Source organism: Cupressus sempervirens, chromosome 3 (assembly GCF_028749045.1).
Source record: "Cupressus sempervirens isolate cs-2001-9-10 chromosome 3, ASM2874904v1, whole genome shotgun sequence".
NCBI lineage: Eukaryota > Viridiplantae > Streptophyta > Pinopsida > Cupressales > Cupressaceae > Cupressus > Cupressus sempervirens.
The window spans coordinates 693,662,117-693,683,213 of record NC_143120.1 but is presented as its reverse complement, the minus strand read 5'-3'; the positions used below and the strand labels follow the sequence as shown (position 1 = coordinate 693,683,213).

General features: G+C 35.4%; 1 protein-coding gene across 1 annotated transcript in view; it reads left to right on the top strand.

Annotated features, from left to right (window-relative positions):
• The window catches only part of LOC149568634 (uncharacterized), a 169,704-nt gene that overhangs the window by 60,949 nt on the left and 87,658 nt on the right, over positions 1–21,097 (top strand). Inside the window, exon 3 of the mRNA XM_089821499.1 lies at positions 3,831–3,868. Coding sequence (XP_089677625.1) covers positions 3,831–3,868 — 38 coding nt within the window. The remainder of the gene's footprint in view (positions 1–3,830; positions 3,869–21,097) is intronic.

Below are 21,097 nucleotides of genomic sequence, written 5' to 3'. Positions count from 1 at the left end.
TTCATCATTTCAAGTGGGGAAATCATGCGTTGTCTGGATTTTATGCTATTTTATGAAGAAAAAAATGATTTTCCTTGGGAATTTCCAATTTAAAGTAAGGAAAATCAATTTTTTTATAAGGATTGTAAGGTCCTTGTGCATAAAATATGCCTTTATAATTTATTTTGGTCTACTTGTCTAGCCAAAATTCTAATTGAGGATTTTTGTTTGAACCCACTACAAGTCAACTGTGAAGGACTTTAATTATAAAACTCCCACTTCAAATTGCAACTTGACCACTTGATTGTTTAACCACTACTCAACCATTTAAACTTTGAGCTACCAACTTTACCCCACCAAAACCTAACAACTACAAGCGAAAAGAGAGGGTCCCCATTTGTAATGGGGCAATGGTGTGAAAATGTCACAAAAGGTACCCCTCCCTAGATTTGCTTGGCTTCTAGGGGGAGCTTTCAAGGTGATCCTTTATCCATCTTCCTTTTCGTCATTATTGTTGGGTGCCTTGGCAGATTGGAAACCAAAGTTTGTTGGGAAAAAAAATAGATTAGTGGTTTTAGATTGGCCAAAGAAGCTTGTTCTCTGACCCATCTATAATGCTGGATGATTCTATGCTTCTTGTTAAAGCTACTTGCTTGGAAGCTCAACAATTTTAGAAGCTTCTTTAGAATTGTTTTAGAGCTACTTCTTAGTTCCTTGATAATGCCAAATCTACCATCTTTTTCTTTCACTGCTCTAGTAAATAGGAGGATCAAATTGACAACATCTTCCACTTTGGAAGAGGATCTCTCTTGCTTTAAAATCTCGAGGTCCCTCTTGCAATTAAACAAATTAGAGATTGGCATTGGACTAATAAGTGGCTTTTTTTAAGAGGAAGAATGACATTGGTCAAACCGTCAAACTGCTTAAAATACAAAAATTGCTGAAGTCAAGCGTATCAGCTGAAAGTAGAAGTGAAGCTAAAGATGGTGCCTAGCTAAAGCTGAAAAGGATAACTGCTAAAGAGTAACACGAAATAGAAAAAAACATTAGAAACTAAAGTCTAAACTTTGACTTGTAAATTTGGTACAGCATGCATGTACTCTTTCCCACATAACTGAAAAATCTGAAAAGCATTCCAATTCTGGAAGAGGATGAAGCTAGTGCATGTATACTCGTGTGCACCCGCTTCATGCTGATCTCTCAGCTGTACGACCAATGCTGCTGTGCTTTTGATCTGGATCTGCTGAAATGTGCTGCTACTGTAGAGCATCTCCTGAGAAGAACATTGGCTGAGAGACTAAGTAACATAGATTGCTAGCATTAGGCATACTATCATTGTAAATGGATTGAAATTGGATGCAGAATTAGAACGTAAGCACTTTGAGGATAAGGTGCTTGCAGAAGTCGAGGATCACATCCATGAGATATTATACCTGAGCAATTTGCACGCAGTGCACTGCATATATGCATTGCCCCTTTCTTTCTATGCTTGGGAAACTAGGTTTGAAGAATTGGATGCTAAGATTGATCCTGGTAACCTAAGTTACCGATGCTGGTTCTGATGCTGATGTGGGTGCAGGGTGCTGATGGTTGGATTTTTTTTGGGAGGATTTTGGATGTGTTTGGGTGTGTCCATATATATACTATAATTTATGTATGCAAATAAATGCAAGAAATATACAAAAATAAACCATTCCGTAGCAATTAGCATATTCAAATTGAAATAACAGCACTATCTAATTAGTAAATTACTCAAATTCAAGATTCCAATGCAATTTGAATTACAAAATCAAAACATAGCTCATTGTTCAACGTTGATCAATCAAGAGTCGAGGCTCAAGATTCACAAATCAAATTCAGTCTATCAAAATCATAAGGATTCTCAAAAAAATCCACATTCTCATCTTCTCTTTCTACTGCAACGCTTGCAAGTTCATTTGAATCAAATGAGAAGAGAGCCCAGCTGCAAAGAAGATGAGAGGAATGAGTAATGAATAGCCTTTATCAGGGCCGTGTTAGGGTTTTGGGACAAAAAGGAGACAAAATATAATTAAAAAAAATCAATAAAACACATGTTATATTGTGTCACTTAAGTGACTTGGCACCTAAAAATCGCGAATGTTCCATGGATTCATGTGGATGCTTCATGGATGCTTCACAGATGCTTTCCCAAGCATCCTGCAAGAACCCGCAGGCAGACTCCATGCATCCTGCAAACATTCCCCTTGCATCCAAACACCTTCGTGCATCCTTGTGCATCCGCGTAAAACATGCACGCATCGGTATCTTAGCTGGTAACTAATAAACAGAGAGTCAAATGTGTGAAATCAGTAAGTGAAGATGTGATTCGTTCATGTGTGGAATTATGTTCTTTTTTGAGCTGTAGTAGAATTTTGAGATGGAAAATGGAAGGAATCAATAATCGGATGTCACTGACTCGAGTATGTCCAACCATGAAGACATTTTAGGTTCTAATGGGATGAGCAGTTCCAACATGGAAAACAAAGGTTTCTACTTGTGAATTAATGGCTAAGTTATAGCTAGGTTCTTGTAAGAGAAATTTATGGTACTTTTGAGGTTAAGTTATATACTTGTTGTAAGAGAATTTTATAGTAACTTTGAGGTTAAGTTAGTTATTGGTTAGTTAATGGCTACCTTATTGCAAGTTACGAGGTAGCTATTAATTAACTGTTTTCATATAACTACCTTGGGTTGTAACAAAAAGGACATTAGAATCATAACGTAGGGATCCTTTGGATCACCAAATATTCTGGGAAATTGTTAATGATTAAATGCATATCTTTGTGTACTGAAGCAATACTTTGAATATCAATAAATCAGAAGAAGAATGTCATGACAGTTTTTTTGCAACATAGCTATCTTATCTATTAGATTCTCTGTTCTATTGCAGTTAATGAACTTTTCATGCTTGTTATGATTGCAGTACTTGGAAGATGTCGTTCATTCCAGTTCTTTGTCTTTTGCTAGGTTAACCACTCTAATAATTAGTTAAAATCAGCTTTGGAGAAGGGACTCTATTAGCACTCATTCAAGGTTTTCATATTCTTTCATGCATTTCAGTGTTATGTTCAAGGTGTGATGACAACTTTTTTCCTCGTATACATGTTTGTTTCTTTGCAAAAATGTTTCTAAATGCCATCATTGTATGCTTTTCACTAGTATTAGTACAAGGGGAGCTTCACCTGCAAACAGAGGGAGGATTATTGCCTTGGACACTGCCCTTATAAAATGTTACTGTGCAATATTTGATTTTAATGTTATAACTTATATGTGAAGTAATAGAATTGTGGAGAGTGATGAAGGGATTCCAACTGATCATAAATTTCTGACATGCCTGATGGGGTTAAAAAATTCCTAGGATATGAGGATGACCTAAATAAATAATCATTAGTTAGAAATGTATAATAATATAATGCAGGGTCTCAGAAATTGGTATCAGTTCTTTCACTTCAAAAATAGCCAAAATAGTGTAGAACATAAAATGTGTGGAGTAAGAACATTTTTTGCATCAGTCTATGGTTATTGCTGCCATGAAGATGGCCTAAATAAATAATCATTAGTGTAGAAATGTATAATAATATAATGTAGGGTCCTTGAAATTGGTATTAGTTCTTTCACTTCAAAAACAACCAAAATAGTGTAGAACATAAAATGTGTAGAGCAAGAATATTTTTTGGGTCAGCCCATGGTTATTGCTTCCATGATTGTAGGTGAACTATAATATTTTAGTGGCTATTTTTTTAAGTGTCAAATTGGCTATATAGAACATATTTGTTGCTTTATTACTTTTTTGCATTTTATTCTAACTCTCAATTTTCTTTCCAATTTAGGTGTGTCAAGATGGCAATTGTTCATGACATTGCTGAAGGTATAATCTAAAAGCAGTATTCTCCTTTGTATTTCCTGATTTCATTCTTCTAGTAGAACTGTAAACTACCCTACACTTACAATGCCAAGTTAACTTGTGTTTTAAGATTTTCTAGATTTCAGGCGGACAGCTTGTACTTTGCCTTTTTAACTTAGGTTACTGTTTCTTGACATGAATGCTTCTGCTTGGACCCAGCTATTTTTTGGTATATCTTTTTGTAATCGAAAGTCAATGATTTTATTATATTATTAAAAAAAATATATAGTAGATATTGATGACTTTATCAGGTAGGGAATATTTGTGAAAAATTCTGGGTAACAAATTTTAAACTTAGTATGCTTGTGAGATGGAAAGGTCATTGGGTTTTGGTAGGGAGCTTTTGAAAATCTTGTTTTTCTGGTATAATTGAAGTTTGAACTAATAATATATGTCTTTCCTTCACCATGAGGTAAGTGCCTCCACAAAACAAATGGCAGCTTTAATGGCAATTTATTCTGGGTAATGAATTAAATGATATTAGCAAGGGGCAACTAAGATTAAAAGAGAATATAATAGCGATTCAATGTAAAGAGCTGACCATGGTAAAAGGGAATATAATATCTGCAATTACTTAAAATTAAAATAGTAGCAATTTACTTCAAATAGGCCAATTGAGATTAGTTAAGCGGTTGAAATCACCAAACAGATCACAAGTAAAATCCAATAAAACCTATTAAGGCAATGCCAATTCTGAAGAGGTGCAAACTCTTATAAGGGCCTAAGTTACCGATGCTGGTTCTAATGCTGATATGGGTGCGGGGTGCTGATGTGCGGATGCATGATTTTTTTTCTGGGGGGATTTTGAATGCGTTTGGGTGCGTTTATATATAAATATACATCTTTATATATATATATATATATATATATATAGTGTATACTATAATTTATGTATGCAAAGAAATATAGAAAAATTAACCATTCCTCTTTTAGGGCCATTTTAGGGTTTTGGGGCAAAAAAGAGCAAAAAATATAATTAAAAAAATCAATTAAACACTTGTTTTTTAAAGTCACATAAGTGAATGGACGTTGAAAAAGTCTGGATGTTCTCCAAATGCACCCAGATGCTCGCTGGATTCTCTTCGGATGCTCTCAAATGCATCTGTAGGCATTGGACAAGCTTCCAATGAGCATCGATGTAGCATCCAAATGCATCCGAAAGCACCAGAACCAACATCTGGTGATTTCCTGGATGCACCGGTAACTTAGATAAGGGCAATGAGCTTTATGTAAAGATGTGACTTTTCCCCCACAAGTGAAGATATAAAAGGGGGGATGAATTCATTTTGAATACATTATCCACAAGCAATTAAAACAAAATAGATTCTCATTTCAGAGCAATATACTAAGCAATACATCTGACTTCAGAAATTCATTCGAGAATTATTCATAAAAGCATTCAAATAGTATTTAAAAGATTTATTGTCAATCCATCAAGAAACATTACTCAGTCTTAGTCTCACAATTATATGAAGAGATTAGTTTTTAATTCTAGGTAGTATTTGCAAACTAGATGGTGTCTAGGATCACGAGGTGAGCTTAGGCTTAAAGGGATGGGGACTTATCCTACATTTGGCATGCTTGTGGTAGGGTCCTTGGCATTGTCATTGTTCAATTAGTTGTCTACAAATTCAAAAAATTGTGAAGTATTTTCAAAGAATGCACAATTTGATCAACTTTTGGTATTGTGCTATGATTTAGTGAATATTGTTTTGGTAAATAATTGAAAGAATTAAATGGAGTAATCAAATGATCATTTAAAGTATTACAAAACAAATGTTCTATAAGGAAATATTTTTAAAATAGAAACAATCTAATATTTACACAAAGTTAAAATATTGACCATTAAATAATAAATAATAAAGATATTATTCTAATATGTTCTCTTAATGCTCAATCTATAACGCAGGCAAAGGGTAAATAACTAGGGCCAAAGGCTCACCCAGCTATCCAAACCACCCTGCAAGAGTTAACACAGTGGAAGCAAACACAAAGAACAACAACCAAAGGAGGAAGAAGAGTGAAATACTTTTAACGATTCATCAAAATATCTTCATACATGCCTAGTTGTAAGGCCTTCAGGGTTACGACCAATTACAAATACATTCACATTCAAAGATCCAACTGCAAATTCTCACTTTCAGTCCTGCTCTCTAATCTCCTTCCCAAAAACTTACCTAACTCTAAGGCTAAACACTCTATATATACTTGCCAAAATGGCTTACAGATTATTCTAGAACATTACATAAGAGGAAGGCCGACCCAACAACGGTTTGGATGCATCCCAAGAAAAGATCTTAACATAAATGTCACAATCAAAATAAATCCTGTAAGTCGGCTAGTAGAAATCACATCCAAATGCTGACACTTGACATACGCTGGGTAACTCGGCACATGAAGAGTCACTTGGCATACACTGGGTAACTCGGCACATGAAGAGTCACTTGGCATACACTGGGTAACTCGGCACCTGAAGAGTCACTTGGCATACACTGGGTAACTCGGCACATGAAGAGTCACTTGGCATACACTGGGTAACTCGGTACATGAAGACTCACTTGGCATACACTGGGTAACTTGGCAGATGAAGAAACACTTGGTCAACACTAGATTGCTACCCCATTAGAGCTACAATAACTCGACATCCACTAGAGCTACAGTAACTCGGCATCAACATGCAAAATGAACAAAAATGAGCAGGATAACAAAGCAACCCAGGATGCTCCTGCATCAATCTATCAACTACACCAAGTTGCCCCTTAAATTGTACTAACTTGTCTGTGCTAGGAAACTTGGTGAGAATATTTTTTCTAATCTGCAGTCGGAACATACAACTCAACTGACCTATCTTTAACCAACTTCTGAATTAAGTGACAATTAAGTTCAACATGCTTGGTTCTCCTATGGAAGATTGGATTATTGGCTGGTTTGAGCACCCCTTGATTGTTACAATAAGAGGGAGTAGTATCTACTTGAGACATTTGCATGTCTAAAAACATCCTTTGAAGCCAAACTGCCTCACAAGCTGCTTTAAGTATTTGTCTATACCTAGCTTTTGTTGAGCAAAGAGTCATTGCTGACTGCTTCTTACTAGTCTATGTGATTGCGCCAGATCCCATACTGAAAACATACCTTGATGTTTTATAAGAGAAATTAGTATGATGTTTTCAATGGACATGGAGGAAATGATGGCAATTAAATTAATTGTGACTTAATAGCTGACCACAAGGTTTTCCAGCAACATTGAGAATATTGTAGACAAGCACAACATGTTGTGTTCAGATTCACCATATTGTGGCACATTGTCCAGGCACCTTTGACCAGTTTGGTAAACAAACTTTTTGCTCTGCATAATGGGATTTTTTGTGTTGTCACGAATAGTTCAGTTCTTTACAACCAGAGATTTCTAATTCTGAAAATTAAGTAGCAGTGGCATCGGTGATTTCTCAACATCCACAACTGACAGTTATTTTCAGCTACCTACAGGATATTTCTCTTGATTCAGAAACAAATATTTGACACACAACCACTGGAGCATTGTTTCTCACCATTCGATATCTGATGATGTTTTGTGTTCCTTACAGATCTAGAGACATATGCAGCAGTGGAGAAACATGGTCCAACAATTATATCATAGGTCAGCTTCAGACAAAGATATGATGGGAATATAATATCTTCACACACCACATACTGCCCAATCTACCATTGCGTCCAAGAATTCATGAGTTTATCTCCCATTCGGATTAGCCATGGGCTGGAAATGCACAGAGAAAATAAAATGAAAAATTCCTATGCCTTGGAATGAACGCTTACGGGAGGCAAAATATGGAGTTAGCACCAAAGAGTATTGAAGATCTTGAACTCAGAATTTGAAGAATCATGAAAAGGCACATTGTGTTTATGGCATGATACTTTTGTAAGATTGTAGAGCCCCTATGATGTTGATAGCCTACATTTGAGTTCGAACGGAGTGGACCTTGTGCGGAAGGAGAAAGAATGATGTGTTAAGTGACCTTTTTCATTTATGGTGCCATTAGGTCTGAAGATGCATGTGGGAATTGAAAAGATGCGCCCGACTTCATGGAGATAAAGGCTTGGGTCATGCAAGCCACCCATCACACATCCAAACAGGTGGATACAAAGGCAAAGGAAAGGCGCCAAATGGTAAATATGGATCCAAATCGTGGAGGTTCCAGCAATGACCATCCAGCCTCTATAATATATTTGAGATATATTTAATAACTTCCTATTACCATTGCAGAGTTTCTAACAGGGCTTTATTATGCAAGAATAAAGATTATGTTGTGTTATGGTCAACTTTTAACACCATAATCATTCAGTTGAAAGTGTGATTAGGTGTTGTGAAAAGTGGTGACTTTTTATTTGCATCCTTTAACTTCTTTATAAATACATGAAAAATCATTAGGTGTTGTGAAAAGTGGTGACTTTTTATTTGCATCCTTTAACTTGTTTATAAATACATGAAAAATCATTCAAGAAAGACAATTCGTATTTCCTAAATTTTTTTATACCCAAGTTATATACATGCTCGTTTGATATATTATATTTTTTCATTGATAAAGAAATGATTTTTTGAACTAAGCCTGTGGATGGTGGATATTCAAATGAATTCTTGTGCGATTCTATACTCGAACTGTATTGGATGGATCATCCATAAGGAGTGTCTCCAAGTACAATTTTATTTTTGGATCAGTAAGAAATATTTATTTTAATTTATTTGTATTAGAGTTTTAAATGTTATTAAGTTGTGTCCTTTATAAATGTTTTTTATTAATTTCTATAAATATTTTAATATTCAGATAAGTGGACCGGGTCATTGTATTTTAAACTTGATAAACATAGAATATGTGAAATATTTAATTGTTTCAGTATTTATGTCTAGTTTGTCTCCGCAGGAGTTAAAGCGCATCCTGGACTAGTTTAAAATTGTGTTTGTATAATTGATCCATCGCATCTGAGTTGTTAAAATTGTTTATGGTTTAAATACATTGAACTTTATAAAGTTGTACATTTCAACTTATAATATTGACTCTGATTGCCCATTTAATTAAGAACTGGTCTTTTACTCCTAATTCATAATCCATATGCTGGCAACCGTTTCATTTCTTTCCATTGAAGAATTAATATATTCATTTGTTGCATTCATTCTTTATTTGAAATATTATCACATTTATTTATAAATTCATAATTTTCAAGTTTAAAGCTTTTCTATAATTCTTGCCATCAAGAAAACTTTCAATATAATCACGTTCTAATCAATCTGCTATAAAAGTCTTGAATCTAAGTGTTTTGTCTAGGATTAGGTACACCCGCCATGGTTTTGCAGAGCCAGAAGTGCAGGGAACTCGGACCGCACTGTTTAGTTTTGTCAAGTTGGCCTTAACTGATTGGATATCCCAGCATTGAGCAGGCAAGGCTCGCAGGATTCCAATCTGTGGTTTCCCGAAGAGTTTCTAGGGTATTAGCAAGAAGCCAAGGTGGTGATATTGCAATTAATAAACCAACTTTAATAATAAACCATCAAAAGCATGTAGCTAGAACAAATTTTTTGCAGCTTCAGAGCAATAGACAGATACACAAGATGATGCACGAAGGAAACTCCTTTGTTGTTATTTTCTATTTTGGCTTTGATACCATGTTAAGTTTTATGCCCATAAATTAGATAAACAACATAAGTAATTAAAATGCACAGAAGACACACAAGATGTATCATGGGAAAACCCTTCCACTTGAAGGGAAAAACCCAACCACACCACCAAAATAATTCTTTTATTGATAATAGAAAATGTTTGAGTTCAAGGCTTTTTAGTTGATTGATTTACAATAAACCAAGCAATGACATAAATGGATTGCATAAGACTCTTTCACATGAAGGTCTCTTTGAGTCCCAAAGATAAGACGTTTATATTTCCATATTTTCAACACTTCATACTTCCATACACATTCCTCTTTGCATGATGTATGGCACATGTCTTTCTACATAATATTAACTTAAATATAATCACAAATATCTCTTCAGCTGAAGATGACCATAACAATCATGACAAACATATTTCTATCTCATAAACTTAGAGATAAAGATCTCTATCGCAGCTACAATCTTCAACAATATACATATACATATACACATACATATTGTTAGTTATAGTCTAGTAATTAAGAATAATACTTCGTGTCAATCATGGAAATGTTATTTTAGTTGGTTCTCGAGTAGTTGTAGGAACTGACGATCGACATGCTCAACCACTTGTCAAGTGCTTTATAGAGGTAAACTAGCACTGAGAATATGTTACTTTTGGTATAACATTATATGGAATTAAAGTATATCATTTTGCCAATATTATTGGCATTGTGTTTATTCTGACTTATTATATATTTATGCTCTTGTATGAATCTACCTATTTACTTTTTGTAAAATAACTCTGTAGGTAGGAACATCTTGGCATTGTTACCAAGATTGAACCTAGAGATCTATAGAAATGCAAATAGGTGAGATGGTGGAATAATGGGCTACACCTTTGATCAACAAGTATTTGTGATTTATAGTAATGTTGAGGATAATAGGGAAGAGACCCAAGAAAATCAGTTGATAGAGGATTTGTTTCAGGTGTGGAAGTGTCGGTTGACTAGTAAGTGCAACGAGAGGCGTGAGAGAGAGTGGTCCCGATTGAACTCATAGTGAGCACTCCTATCAGCTATTTTATAATCTTCTAGGAAGCCTTCCAAGAATGTTGGCTTGTACCTTGATTGAATTCTAAGAACAACATGAGGCAAGAGAGTAGGAACACCGCATACAACATATGTTACAATAATATGAGGATAGGAACCAGAGGGAGGAGTGCGACACAAGAAGATGTTGTACCTCTAACAATTCCAATAATTAATACCCCTTTATACCAAACAAGGACAAAAGGAGACGTACTAGGAAAGAGACATAAGAAGAGATAAGAGAAATGCTTTGTGAGAAGATCTTTGCAAATCAAGGAGAAAAGTGAGAGGCGAGGACAATTGCAGAGAATTATTGAGGAACTTCAAAGTCCCCCATAAAGCAATAACTTAAATGTCAACCAAAGCTGAAGTGGCGAGAGGTGGAGGCCTATTGACAAGGAAAGCAAAACACAACCTACAAGGCAAGAGTGGAAGGAAATCACAAGAAATTTACCACTCCCAGACGAGGAATCAGAGGACCTTACTAACTAGGCGAGCAATCCTTTGGTATGAGTAGTGACTGATGAGGAGAGTTTAGTGTCTAACTCCATTCAAAGTGAATTGTCTTTTCCCTTCGCATGGAAGAAAGACATCAAGGAAATAAATCCTCAGAAGGAAGTAGTGGAACTATTTGAAAACACCCTATTGTGCATCAAGAAACTAGTCATATAAGGGGTCCGAAGGATAGGGGGGCCAAAACTAAAAACTTTGGGGAGAAAGGAGCATTAGTTTGAGGGAGGTAACCAAGGTGTGAACAACGTTAGTGGAAGGGATGAAAGCTTGCATGTGTTCGGAGGTGCAAGTGAAGCACATGTATGCAGGGAAAGAGCCAATCCACCCGAGTACAACATGGAGAGGCCAACCAAACGAGAAAGATGGTAAGCACTCAAAAAAAGAAAAAGCTACCTAAAGTCATGAGGGATGGATCAAAGGACCTTGCTTGCTACTACAAAATATGTGTGACCATATGGAGGCCAATGGTGAGGAAGATTGGGACTATTGGTTGAAGGCATTTCATGCTACCTTACGATGTATTGCCGTTGATTGATACACAGATTTATTGAGAGGATACATAACAAGATGCAATGACTTGAAGAGGGCATTCAAGCAAGAATTCAAGTTGCTAGGAGATGAAAATGAGGTAGTAGTAGAAACCTATATTAGAAGACAAGGAAATTGCATGGGCATACAATCGTAAGTTGAGAGGATTGCTCAATAAGTTGGAAAATCAACTAGTCGATGGGCTGAAAAGGAGGTGGTTTATCAAAGGGTTGATTATTTCCTCGTGGAGGAAAATGCAAGTGGTACCTCCCTTTTCCTATGTCGATGTTTATAATCAGGTAGTGGATATTTAGAGTGAGAACAAGACATCCTAAGGGAAGAAATAGGTTAGCCAAGACAACAATACAAATGATTGCATTGAGGGAGAATCCAAGATGGCACAGACCCGTAGAAGGGATATGATGTGAATGATGAAGGAGATAAGAGCCGAGAAAGAAGCTACGAGGGGTGACAAAGATTTGTGGTGCACAAACTGTAAGGTTGAGGGACACACAAAGGCAAAATGTTGAAAGAAGTCCTTATGTGACATTTGCCAAAGTACTGAAACACTCCATTAAGGAATGTTCATACAACTTGCAACCGAGGAGAACACAAGTGCTCTTCACTGAAGGAGAACAAGCAACTCCACCAATCACACCACCCAAGCCACCTACAAATTCTAATGCCTTGCCGAGTGGATATCACAACAACCAGAGAGGGAACAACAATGCCAATATTTGCAATAACAATACATTGAGAAGCCGAATCTAGTTCGATGCAAAGGGGTGACCCATGATAAAATACCAGAGTTGCAATGAGTGGGCCATTTCACATAGGATTGTCAAAGTGTGCAAGTAGGTGGAAGTTCGGTGTGTAAATGATGTGGTACAGGTAACCATGAGGACACATACTATCCCAAGCAAAAAAGGGTGAACCTGTTGGACATTACAAAATCAGTGGAGGTGTTGGCAATTACTAGGCTATAGGCCAAGAAGGCAACATAACTTGACTCTCATATAGAGAAGGAAAAGCTGAAAGAAGCAAAGCCCAATATAGAACAAGCAATGGAGGAACGAAGAACATCAGGTGACATTGCCAACAATCCCTTGTAGTCAAAATCTAAAAGGTCCATTATGTGACAAATGTTGTAAGCTACAGTACCTGTCAGGTGGATGACCTTTGGGGACCAAGCCACAATTGACAGTGCTTGTTACCAACTTAGTTCGTAACAAAACATGTGATGAAAACAATGACAAGATGATGGAGCAACTAGGAAACAATCCCACAACAAACTTGATGTTACCGTCGGTTGGCATCGAGAGGACACCGATTGTGGTAGAAATGGAAATAATGGGATATAAAGTAATGAACACTATTTTGGACAAAGGATCTGATGTAAATTTACTACTGAAGGAGACATGGAAAGTGTAATATCCTATCTAGATATCCCTTTCAAATTTTCCTCAAATATTTTTCAGAACCATAAACAAGAATTTACACAATGATAACCAGCAAATAACCAACAATATGAACCAGTAAATAATCAGCATATACTCTAGAATTTGTTATTGCATTACAATAACAATCCAATCATATAAACAATGATGGCTGTCAGATTGGATTAATTAGAAATGAACCTGGAATGCACTTGTGAACTTCGTCACGAATTCATCATAGATATGAATCGGGGCTATGTCTTATACACCAAGAAGAACCAGAGGTTTTTTAGTCCTTGGATCCTGAAAGAAATTGAAGCTTCCTAATTTCTCCAAGAGAAATCACAAAGTAAATCAATATCCAAGCCTCTACAAAGGAATGAAGCCTACGTTATCTTATTGCCTAATGTTGTGACCCTTCGGCTTCTTCTCCTATCTTTCCATCTTATTCATCATCTGTCACTTTTATTTGCCCACTTCATAATATTAAACTGACCCCTTATGAATTTGTATTATGCTCTCACAGGTCAATTTTCATATTAAATGGATATGTCCTTAATTTCTTAATGTCCCCAAAAAGGGACATTACAAGTCCTCCCTCCTCCAGATTGCTTGTCCTCAAGCAATCGGTACTAGGATCCCATATAAATCTGCAAGTAGCTCTGTAGTCCATCCTGACATCAGTGAGATAACATCCCCTCATAGTGTGAAGCAAGGGGTATAAGTGCAAGTCATCTGTCCATAGGATACATGGATCCCATAACACCCTGAAAATCATTGCTACGCCCATCTGCTGCGCTACTCTGATTAAAATTGCTCCAAGCCCAAAATTGTGTTACCATTCATCAATACAGACTATTATACCATCACGATCATTAGATATGAGAAGATACAAATGTCTCAAGGAGCTATTAATACTAGACAATGCTCCCTATGAGTGATCCCACATGGAAAAGCATACTACTCTCTATCATAACTGTTCATCTGTAATGTCCCCTCTTCTAGCTTAAGGAATGAATGCTGAAACCTGCAACAATTCGTTAGTACCTGATAAAGATGTATATCCAAATCTTAAAACAGGTTAGAAAAGATAAGCTAATTGATTACAAGATCTAGATGCTATCTCTTAGTACCCTTCCTTATCCTTAGGAAAGAACTTCTCTCAGATCACCTAACCCTCTAATGAGAATTAAGTCTCGATTAGGCAATCGTCATATGAGTAGTACTTCCCTAAGGCCTTTGGGATCTCTTAGACATTACTTGGTAGAGATCTCATCTCCAACCAAGTCTCTTCTCTGACATATGCATATGATCAACCACTACAATATATATATTGTCTCTAAGAGATTCTCTATAAATCTCTCTCTAGGACCCCAATCCCGACATTCATTTCTGAATATCCTCTAATTAACTTGTCATTCAAAAGTGAATGCCCTCTAGTCTCTGAGTTCTCTGCTAGAGAAATTGGACATCCATAATTGGATGCCCTCTACTAAGATTAACTTGTTCTCTATAAGAATTATAAAGTCCTCATCTTAATATACCTCTATGTTGTCCTTGGGTTTGCACTTGACCCTCAACAATCTTACCTTACCTTTAGCTTCAATTTGTATTCTACAACTATCTCTTAATTCTGGAATAAAAAATGGACTGTCATATCCCACCTTTGTTTTCTAAGCATCATTTCTCGACTTTGCACTTTCAGCTTCAATCCATCATTTGAAGGCTGTAATTATAAAATAATTATCCTCCAGTTATGTTCTCAAATACTCTGTTTAGGACATTGGCACTTGTGCATGTTCTGTAGTCACCTCTTTAGTAATTAGTCTCATTAGAATCACTGATGATAAAATATTTCAAAGGTTATAATTATATAGTGAAGGTAAATATTCAACCAGATTCCTAATAAGACTTATCATCAATTTCATCTGTAATTATTCTGTATTATCTCTGATACAGATTAATGTCTGCAACATTTCCTTGGTGATAGAAAATATTAAGTTGATGTTATGGGTGTCAATGCCTATGATGTACATAGGGGCGTCTCAAGTTGATGCTGCTGCCTTATATATTATAAAGAGAATGTCATCATGCAAACCGTACTCTTCTATTATATTCCTTTCGCAATCTACAGTATGTTCTCTTCTGGTAATTGCTGTTGTGACTGAGCTGTTGATTTGGTTTGTATGCAGCAATGAATAATGGGCTTCAGCTTTGATTGTATTTGGTGTTGAATGAGTTTATATTGTTGAGTAGCTTTTCTCTAAGTATTGCTAGTCTTTTTCCCTATTGTTGGTTGTTAATATCTGTTCTTAGTTGTTCATACATATACAATGTACTATTCTTAATTCACTCTACTCAATGAACATCTATAATTTGCTCTCCTGCTTTCCTTCGTTCTGTAAGTGCTTCCTCTATTCTCATACTGTTACACATGTTGGCCATAGCGTGTCGACTCTTCTTCATATGCTCTTTTTGCTTATTGATATTTGTCTTCCTAGCCTTTGCCTGCATGTGTCTGTCATTCAAGATTCGGTTTCTTTATGAGATTGATTTGGCTGTCTTCTTACTATTTCTGTATGTTATGATATTCTTTGGTATTCTAATCTGCTTCCCTTATCGATTTCTTCTTTTAGGCATGACCGCTTCTTCCTATCCAACTTAAGTGGCTAATTCCTTATTTGTGTGCTGCTTATTATAATCTACCCGATGGCTCTTTATAGGATTCACAAACCATATAAAATTCTATTTCTAAGTGTACATCTTTAGTGCTGACTGTTCATTAAAACCTTCAATTGATCTTGAATGCTGATTAGATGTTCCTGCCTTCCTACTTCCCTTCCCATTCTTGATATTAATAAAACTATATATATGTCATGGGGGGATGGGTCATGACTCTTGGTCATGACTTTTCATTAATCAATATAAGCTTACATTTAGCAAGGATATTATTAATATATAAATCATATATTCTATTGTATTGTATACATATAAGATTATAGATTTTATATATTATATAATAGTTTAATAATTATGTGTGTCTTCTTCATATAGTAGGAATTACATCAAACTCCTCCTTCATTCTTAACTAGTCTATAATGAAGAATTCCCTGCTACTTTATATTATATTATATTATGGGTAATTATTTATATATATCTAATATTATTATTTATTTATGATACTGTAATATCATTATTTATTTATCTTGTAATTACAAGTGTCTTATTATTCTTTATTTATTATTTTTTTATTAACTCTATATAGGGATATCACACCATCCTGAAATACTGATGGAGGAGTCAAACTGCTCAATAGCTGAAATCAACATCAAAGGTGCAGAGAGGCCATACATTCCGTCATCATCTTGAAATACATATGGATATGTTGCTGTCACGAGTAAAGAAAGGACTAAGAATCCATCCCCTATGATCAAATCATAACTCCCATCAATCCTCAACCAGCATCTATTCAGTTGGTGAAACAAGGAGTCTAACAAACTCGTGTAAGTCAGAAATTGAAACCATGTGTAAGCTGATCGGAGAATGCAAAAAAAAATTTAATTTGAAAATTGAGTCATCATACCAATCCTGTGAACCAAACTCACTACTAGGAACTGCAACCAGGTTCCACATCCTCCGGTCAAGATCATCCCCATCATGGAAATCAAATGTCCAATCAGCATCCACTTCAAACAAGGAATTGTCTATTAGCTGAAAATGATCCAAAGCTTCGTTACTTGATTTCTTGGGGCAGCTATCCAAGTCGTAAATCTGCTGAATGCTATCAAGATCCTTAATCACTTTTTGGAAAAACTCATGCCTTCTTTTATCCTCCTGCTCCCTAGATTGTTTGGTGAGAGCAATCTGATTTTTTGCTTCATGAAGAGCAACTCGTGTATTATTCAATGCCTCTTGAGCATTCTTAAGTTCCCTATTGAACTTATTAACGTCCTCCTCTTTTTTCCTTAGTTGACCAACATATAATTCAGCAACCTTAAAACTATAATCCGTGGCTGAAGTCAAACACAAAAATTTGATTTTAAAGATTTAGTTGACCAACATATAATCCAGCAACCTTAAAAATATAATCCCTGTCTGAAATCAAACACAAATAATTTGATTTTAAAGATTGTATGGCTACTTCAATCCTTTGTAAATCAGCAATAGTAGAATCAGCTTCCATTCGCTTTTGCTCGTCTTCTAAATGTGCCTTTTTGTAGATATCTTCAACGATCCTGTGAGTATCAGCATAGCACACCAAGACTGTAACAACCATCTCTTCATCAACTTTCAGCTGCCTTTTTAAAGAATCATTGTCACTTTGGCATGTATTTTCTAATTGGTCACCTCTTAACACCATCATTCTGAAATTCTGTTTTTGATTGTTCCACTAAATCACTATTATGTATACATGAGTTCTTATCATAGAAAATACACAACCCATCAAGGATGTCATCAATGTCACCGCATGCTTCCAACTCCCTGTTTGATTGAGTTGTGTGCAATGATAAGGTGGCTGTTATATTATCATTTTCAGGCAAATTCTCATCCCTTGAAGTCTCCAACACGTTCTCTCCTCCAATTACACAACCCTCTTCAAGATGTTTGTCTATAACCAACTCCAAGTCACCAATATAGAGAGTTCCACAACCCATACTTTTGCTATTTCGTAGGAACGAAGCTGTGAGATTTTTATCTTCTTCTTTGCTGGTCTGATTTTCTATGCTTGCCTTGGCTTCATTATGATCTTCACACATGTGATTAGTGGTCCAAGTTTGCTGGCATGTGAAACAAATTTGTTCGCGTCTCATTTGGTTTTTGCTCATTTTTGGAGATCTTGCATCTTGTTTACCTACTAATGTTGACTCTTGTTCAGTCATAAGCCCCTTGAACATGTCAAACTTATGTTCAATATATTCCTCCACAAGCTCGTAAGCCATAGGTGAGATTATATTCTCTCCTCTCCACACAACCAACAATTCTTCTTTTAATTGCTTGCATATGTCATCGCTCTCATCAAGGATCAACAACATGATGTTTTTTATGCAAGCTCTCACATTGTTGGAATGATGTTTCCTAGATTCTCTTAAGAAAATTTGAAACAATTACTGAATCATCTCCTTACAACCAAGGTCCAACATGAGAATGAAAATTTTGTTTATTTCCATTAGTTCTAAAATCTTCACCTTCCCACAACTAGGGTGCTTGTCATCATATAACCCCTGTAGGCTGTCCACAATAAGGTGCAAAACTTTCTTCAACACATCATCATTATAGGGTGTTGTAGGTGTTGTTATCCATGTGATTTCATTGAGGCATGAAGACACTGTAAGTCTAACATTTTTATCCAAATGTTTCATAAACTTGTGCTGAACCAAAGCAATCATTGAAGGTTGTGTTGTCTTGCATTTTGTCACCACAAAATGTAGGGAACATTACAAAACTTTTTCAAACTAGTGTCACATTTCTCTATGCTTTTTCCATTATTTAATTGGTTTGTATTGATCAATCAAGCAACATCAATTGATATAATGAATCATCTTACTGAAGGCTTTCATCAAGTCTTTCGCATTTTTTCTTTTTGTCGAGCCCATGCTTGATTTTTGAGGCCTTCATCATCTTTTGTTTTGTTTTTGAGTGTGTTTCTTGGTTTTTAGTTTTTTGGTTTTGCTCAAGTCATTGCTTTCGGTTTTCCCTTCGATTTGATTTATCTTAGGGCTTAATCCGAGTTGGCAATCAAAAGATATGACTAATTTTGTGCCCAAAATGTGGACCTTTTTGATGCAACTGCACGAATTAAAAATATTATGTTATATTTTTAATTTGACATTCACTTTTTGAAAAATATAACTTAAATTCACTTTATGCTATGTTTTTAAGTTACTTTATCATTTAAATTTTCACTTAAAGTAACTATAATGCACTTTATATTATATTTTCAAGTTGAGTTTACTTTTTGATTTTTCACTTAAGTGAAAATATACAGTTCAATTTCATTTTTGATATTTAAATCAAATGCTCTAGTAAATATTACTTATTAAATGATATTTACACATTATATTGTTAATATGATAATGTAAATATAATTAATGTCCCACTTATGTAATATTTTATCAAAATTAAATTGACACATGCTTATAAATGTGCAATGACATCTTAAAAGTGGACCTTTTTGATCCAATTGCATGTAAAATCACTTATATATGCAATGACATCTTATAGTGGACCTTATTGATGTAATTGCATGTACACTCAACTGAAATATGCAATGACATCAAAAAGTTGAGCTACATATGTTATATGCATATGCATCAAAAAGGTGAGTTTTTGCCTTGGGTAGTATATGCAAATAACTAAAACATGTAATTGCACCAAAAATGTGCGTTTTGCACCAAAGACATGTAATTGTATCTCCAAAACCCGTTTTTGGGCAAAAAAACATATTTTTAAAACATGCATATCACCAAAAAGGTGCGTTTTTGCCTTGGGAGTGCCCATTGCATGTTAAAACATGTAATGGCCTCTAAAAGGTGCGTTTTGGACTATTGTGCATATTTAAAACATGTAATCACACAAAAAAAGTTTGTTTAACATTCAACTTCATGCATTTGCCCTTCCAAAATCTATTTTCGAAGAATTTCATGACTTTAGCCTCCAAGAACCCGTTTTTTGGTGATTTTTCTTAGATTTCTCCATGGAATGACTTGAAATCTTTCCCTCAAGAGGCGTATTTGCATCCTCATGCATTCCCATGCATTTGGCAACCCCATTCATGCTAAAAATGTTTTGTTTCAGCCTCATTTGGAGCCACATTTTGGACAGATTTGGGCCTTTAAAACTAACATTTTTCCCAAATGAGGGGTCGTTTTGAAGTTTTGTTCAGTATAGATGACATTGGAGGGCACGTTTTTGAATTCAAAAGTCAAAAATGACTCATGTAATGCCCTTTTGGAATCACATTTTTATCAAGAACGGGTTTTTCTTTCATCTTTTGCTAAAAACATTGGAAGTTTGAGGGATTTTAGGGCACGTTTTTGGCATTGTGCATTGAAAATGCTTCATTTGCTGCCCACTACGAATTCCTCTTGCAAAGTTTGAAAAGATCCAAGTTTGAGAATTTTTCAACATTGGAGCTTCTTCCTCCATCTTTGGCACACAATCATCATGTAAGTGGACAATTTCCTTCTTGCTAATTAATTTGTGTTTATCTTGCTGATTTTGTGCATGTTTTAGCTTGATAATTTACACTTGTTGATTTTGTTGCTATGGAAAGTGTATTATTCCTTTAAAAATGATGAAATGGTTCATTTTCATGTTTTTGGTTTTTTCCCAAACTCCAAATTCGAAATTACACAAAAGCAACTTGCTTGTTAACATGTTTGAGTTTAAGATCAAAGGCATGTGTTTGTTTTGTGCTTGTTTACATTGTTTGTTTGTTTGCTTTTTTGTTTTTCTTCATTTTGGAGAAGTTGCAAGTTCTTTCCCAAGAACTTGAGCACGTTTCACTTCACTCCACCTTTCACATCTTCGTGCAAGTGCATCGTTTCATTCTATATTCGCCATTACATGCCAAGACACATTGCATCCATTCCTTTCATATTCAATTACATTTCATGAGCAAAATACATGTAATTTCATCATTCCCTGTCATTACACATTTCATCTCATCCGTCATCCACACTTACATGTAAGCTCATTCTCCATCTGCATTCACATGTAATCTCACTTTCTGTTTCTCATTACATATTGCATATACATGTAATCTACTTTCCGTGCAATCAAGATTTTTCATTTACACACATTCCCATGAGTTCCACTTTCATGTCGCAAAGCATATTCATCAACCACTTCATGCTTTCTCTCTCTCCACCTACCGTTTTCCATCCTCTACATATGCTTTCCGGTTCATTTACAATCATCATGTGTTTCATAAATATCTAATCCATACTTTAAATGCGCACTCCTCATGGATTCGTCATTGTAACTC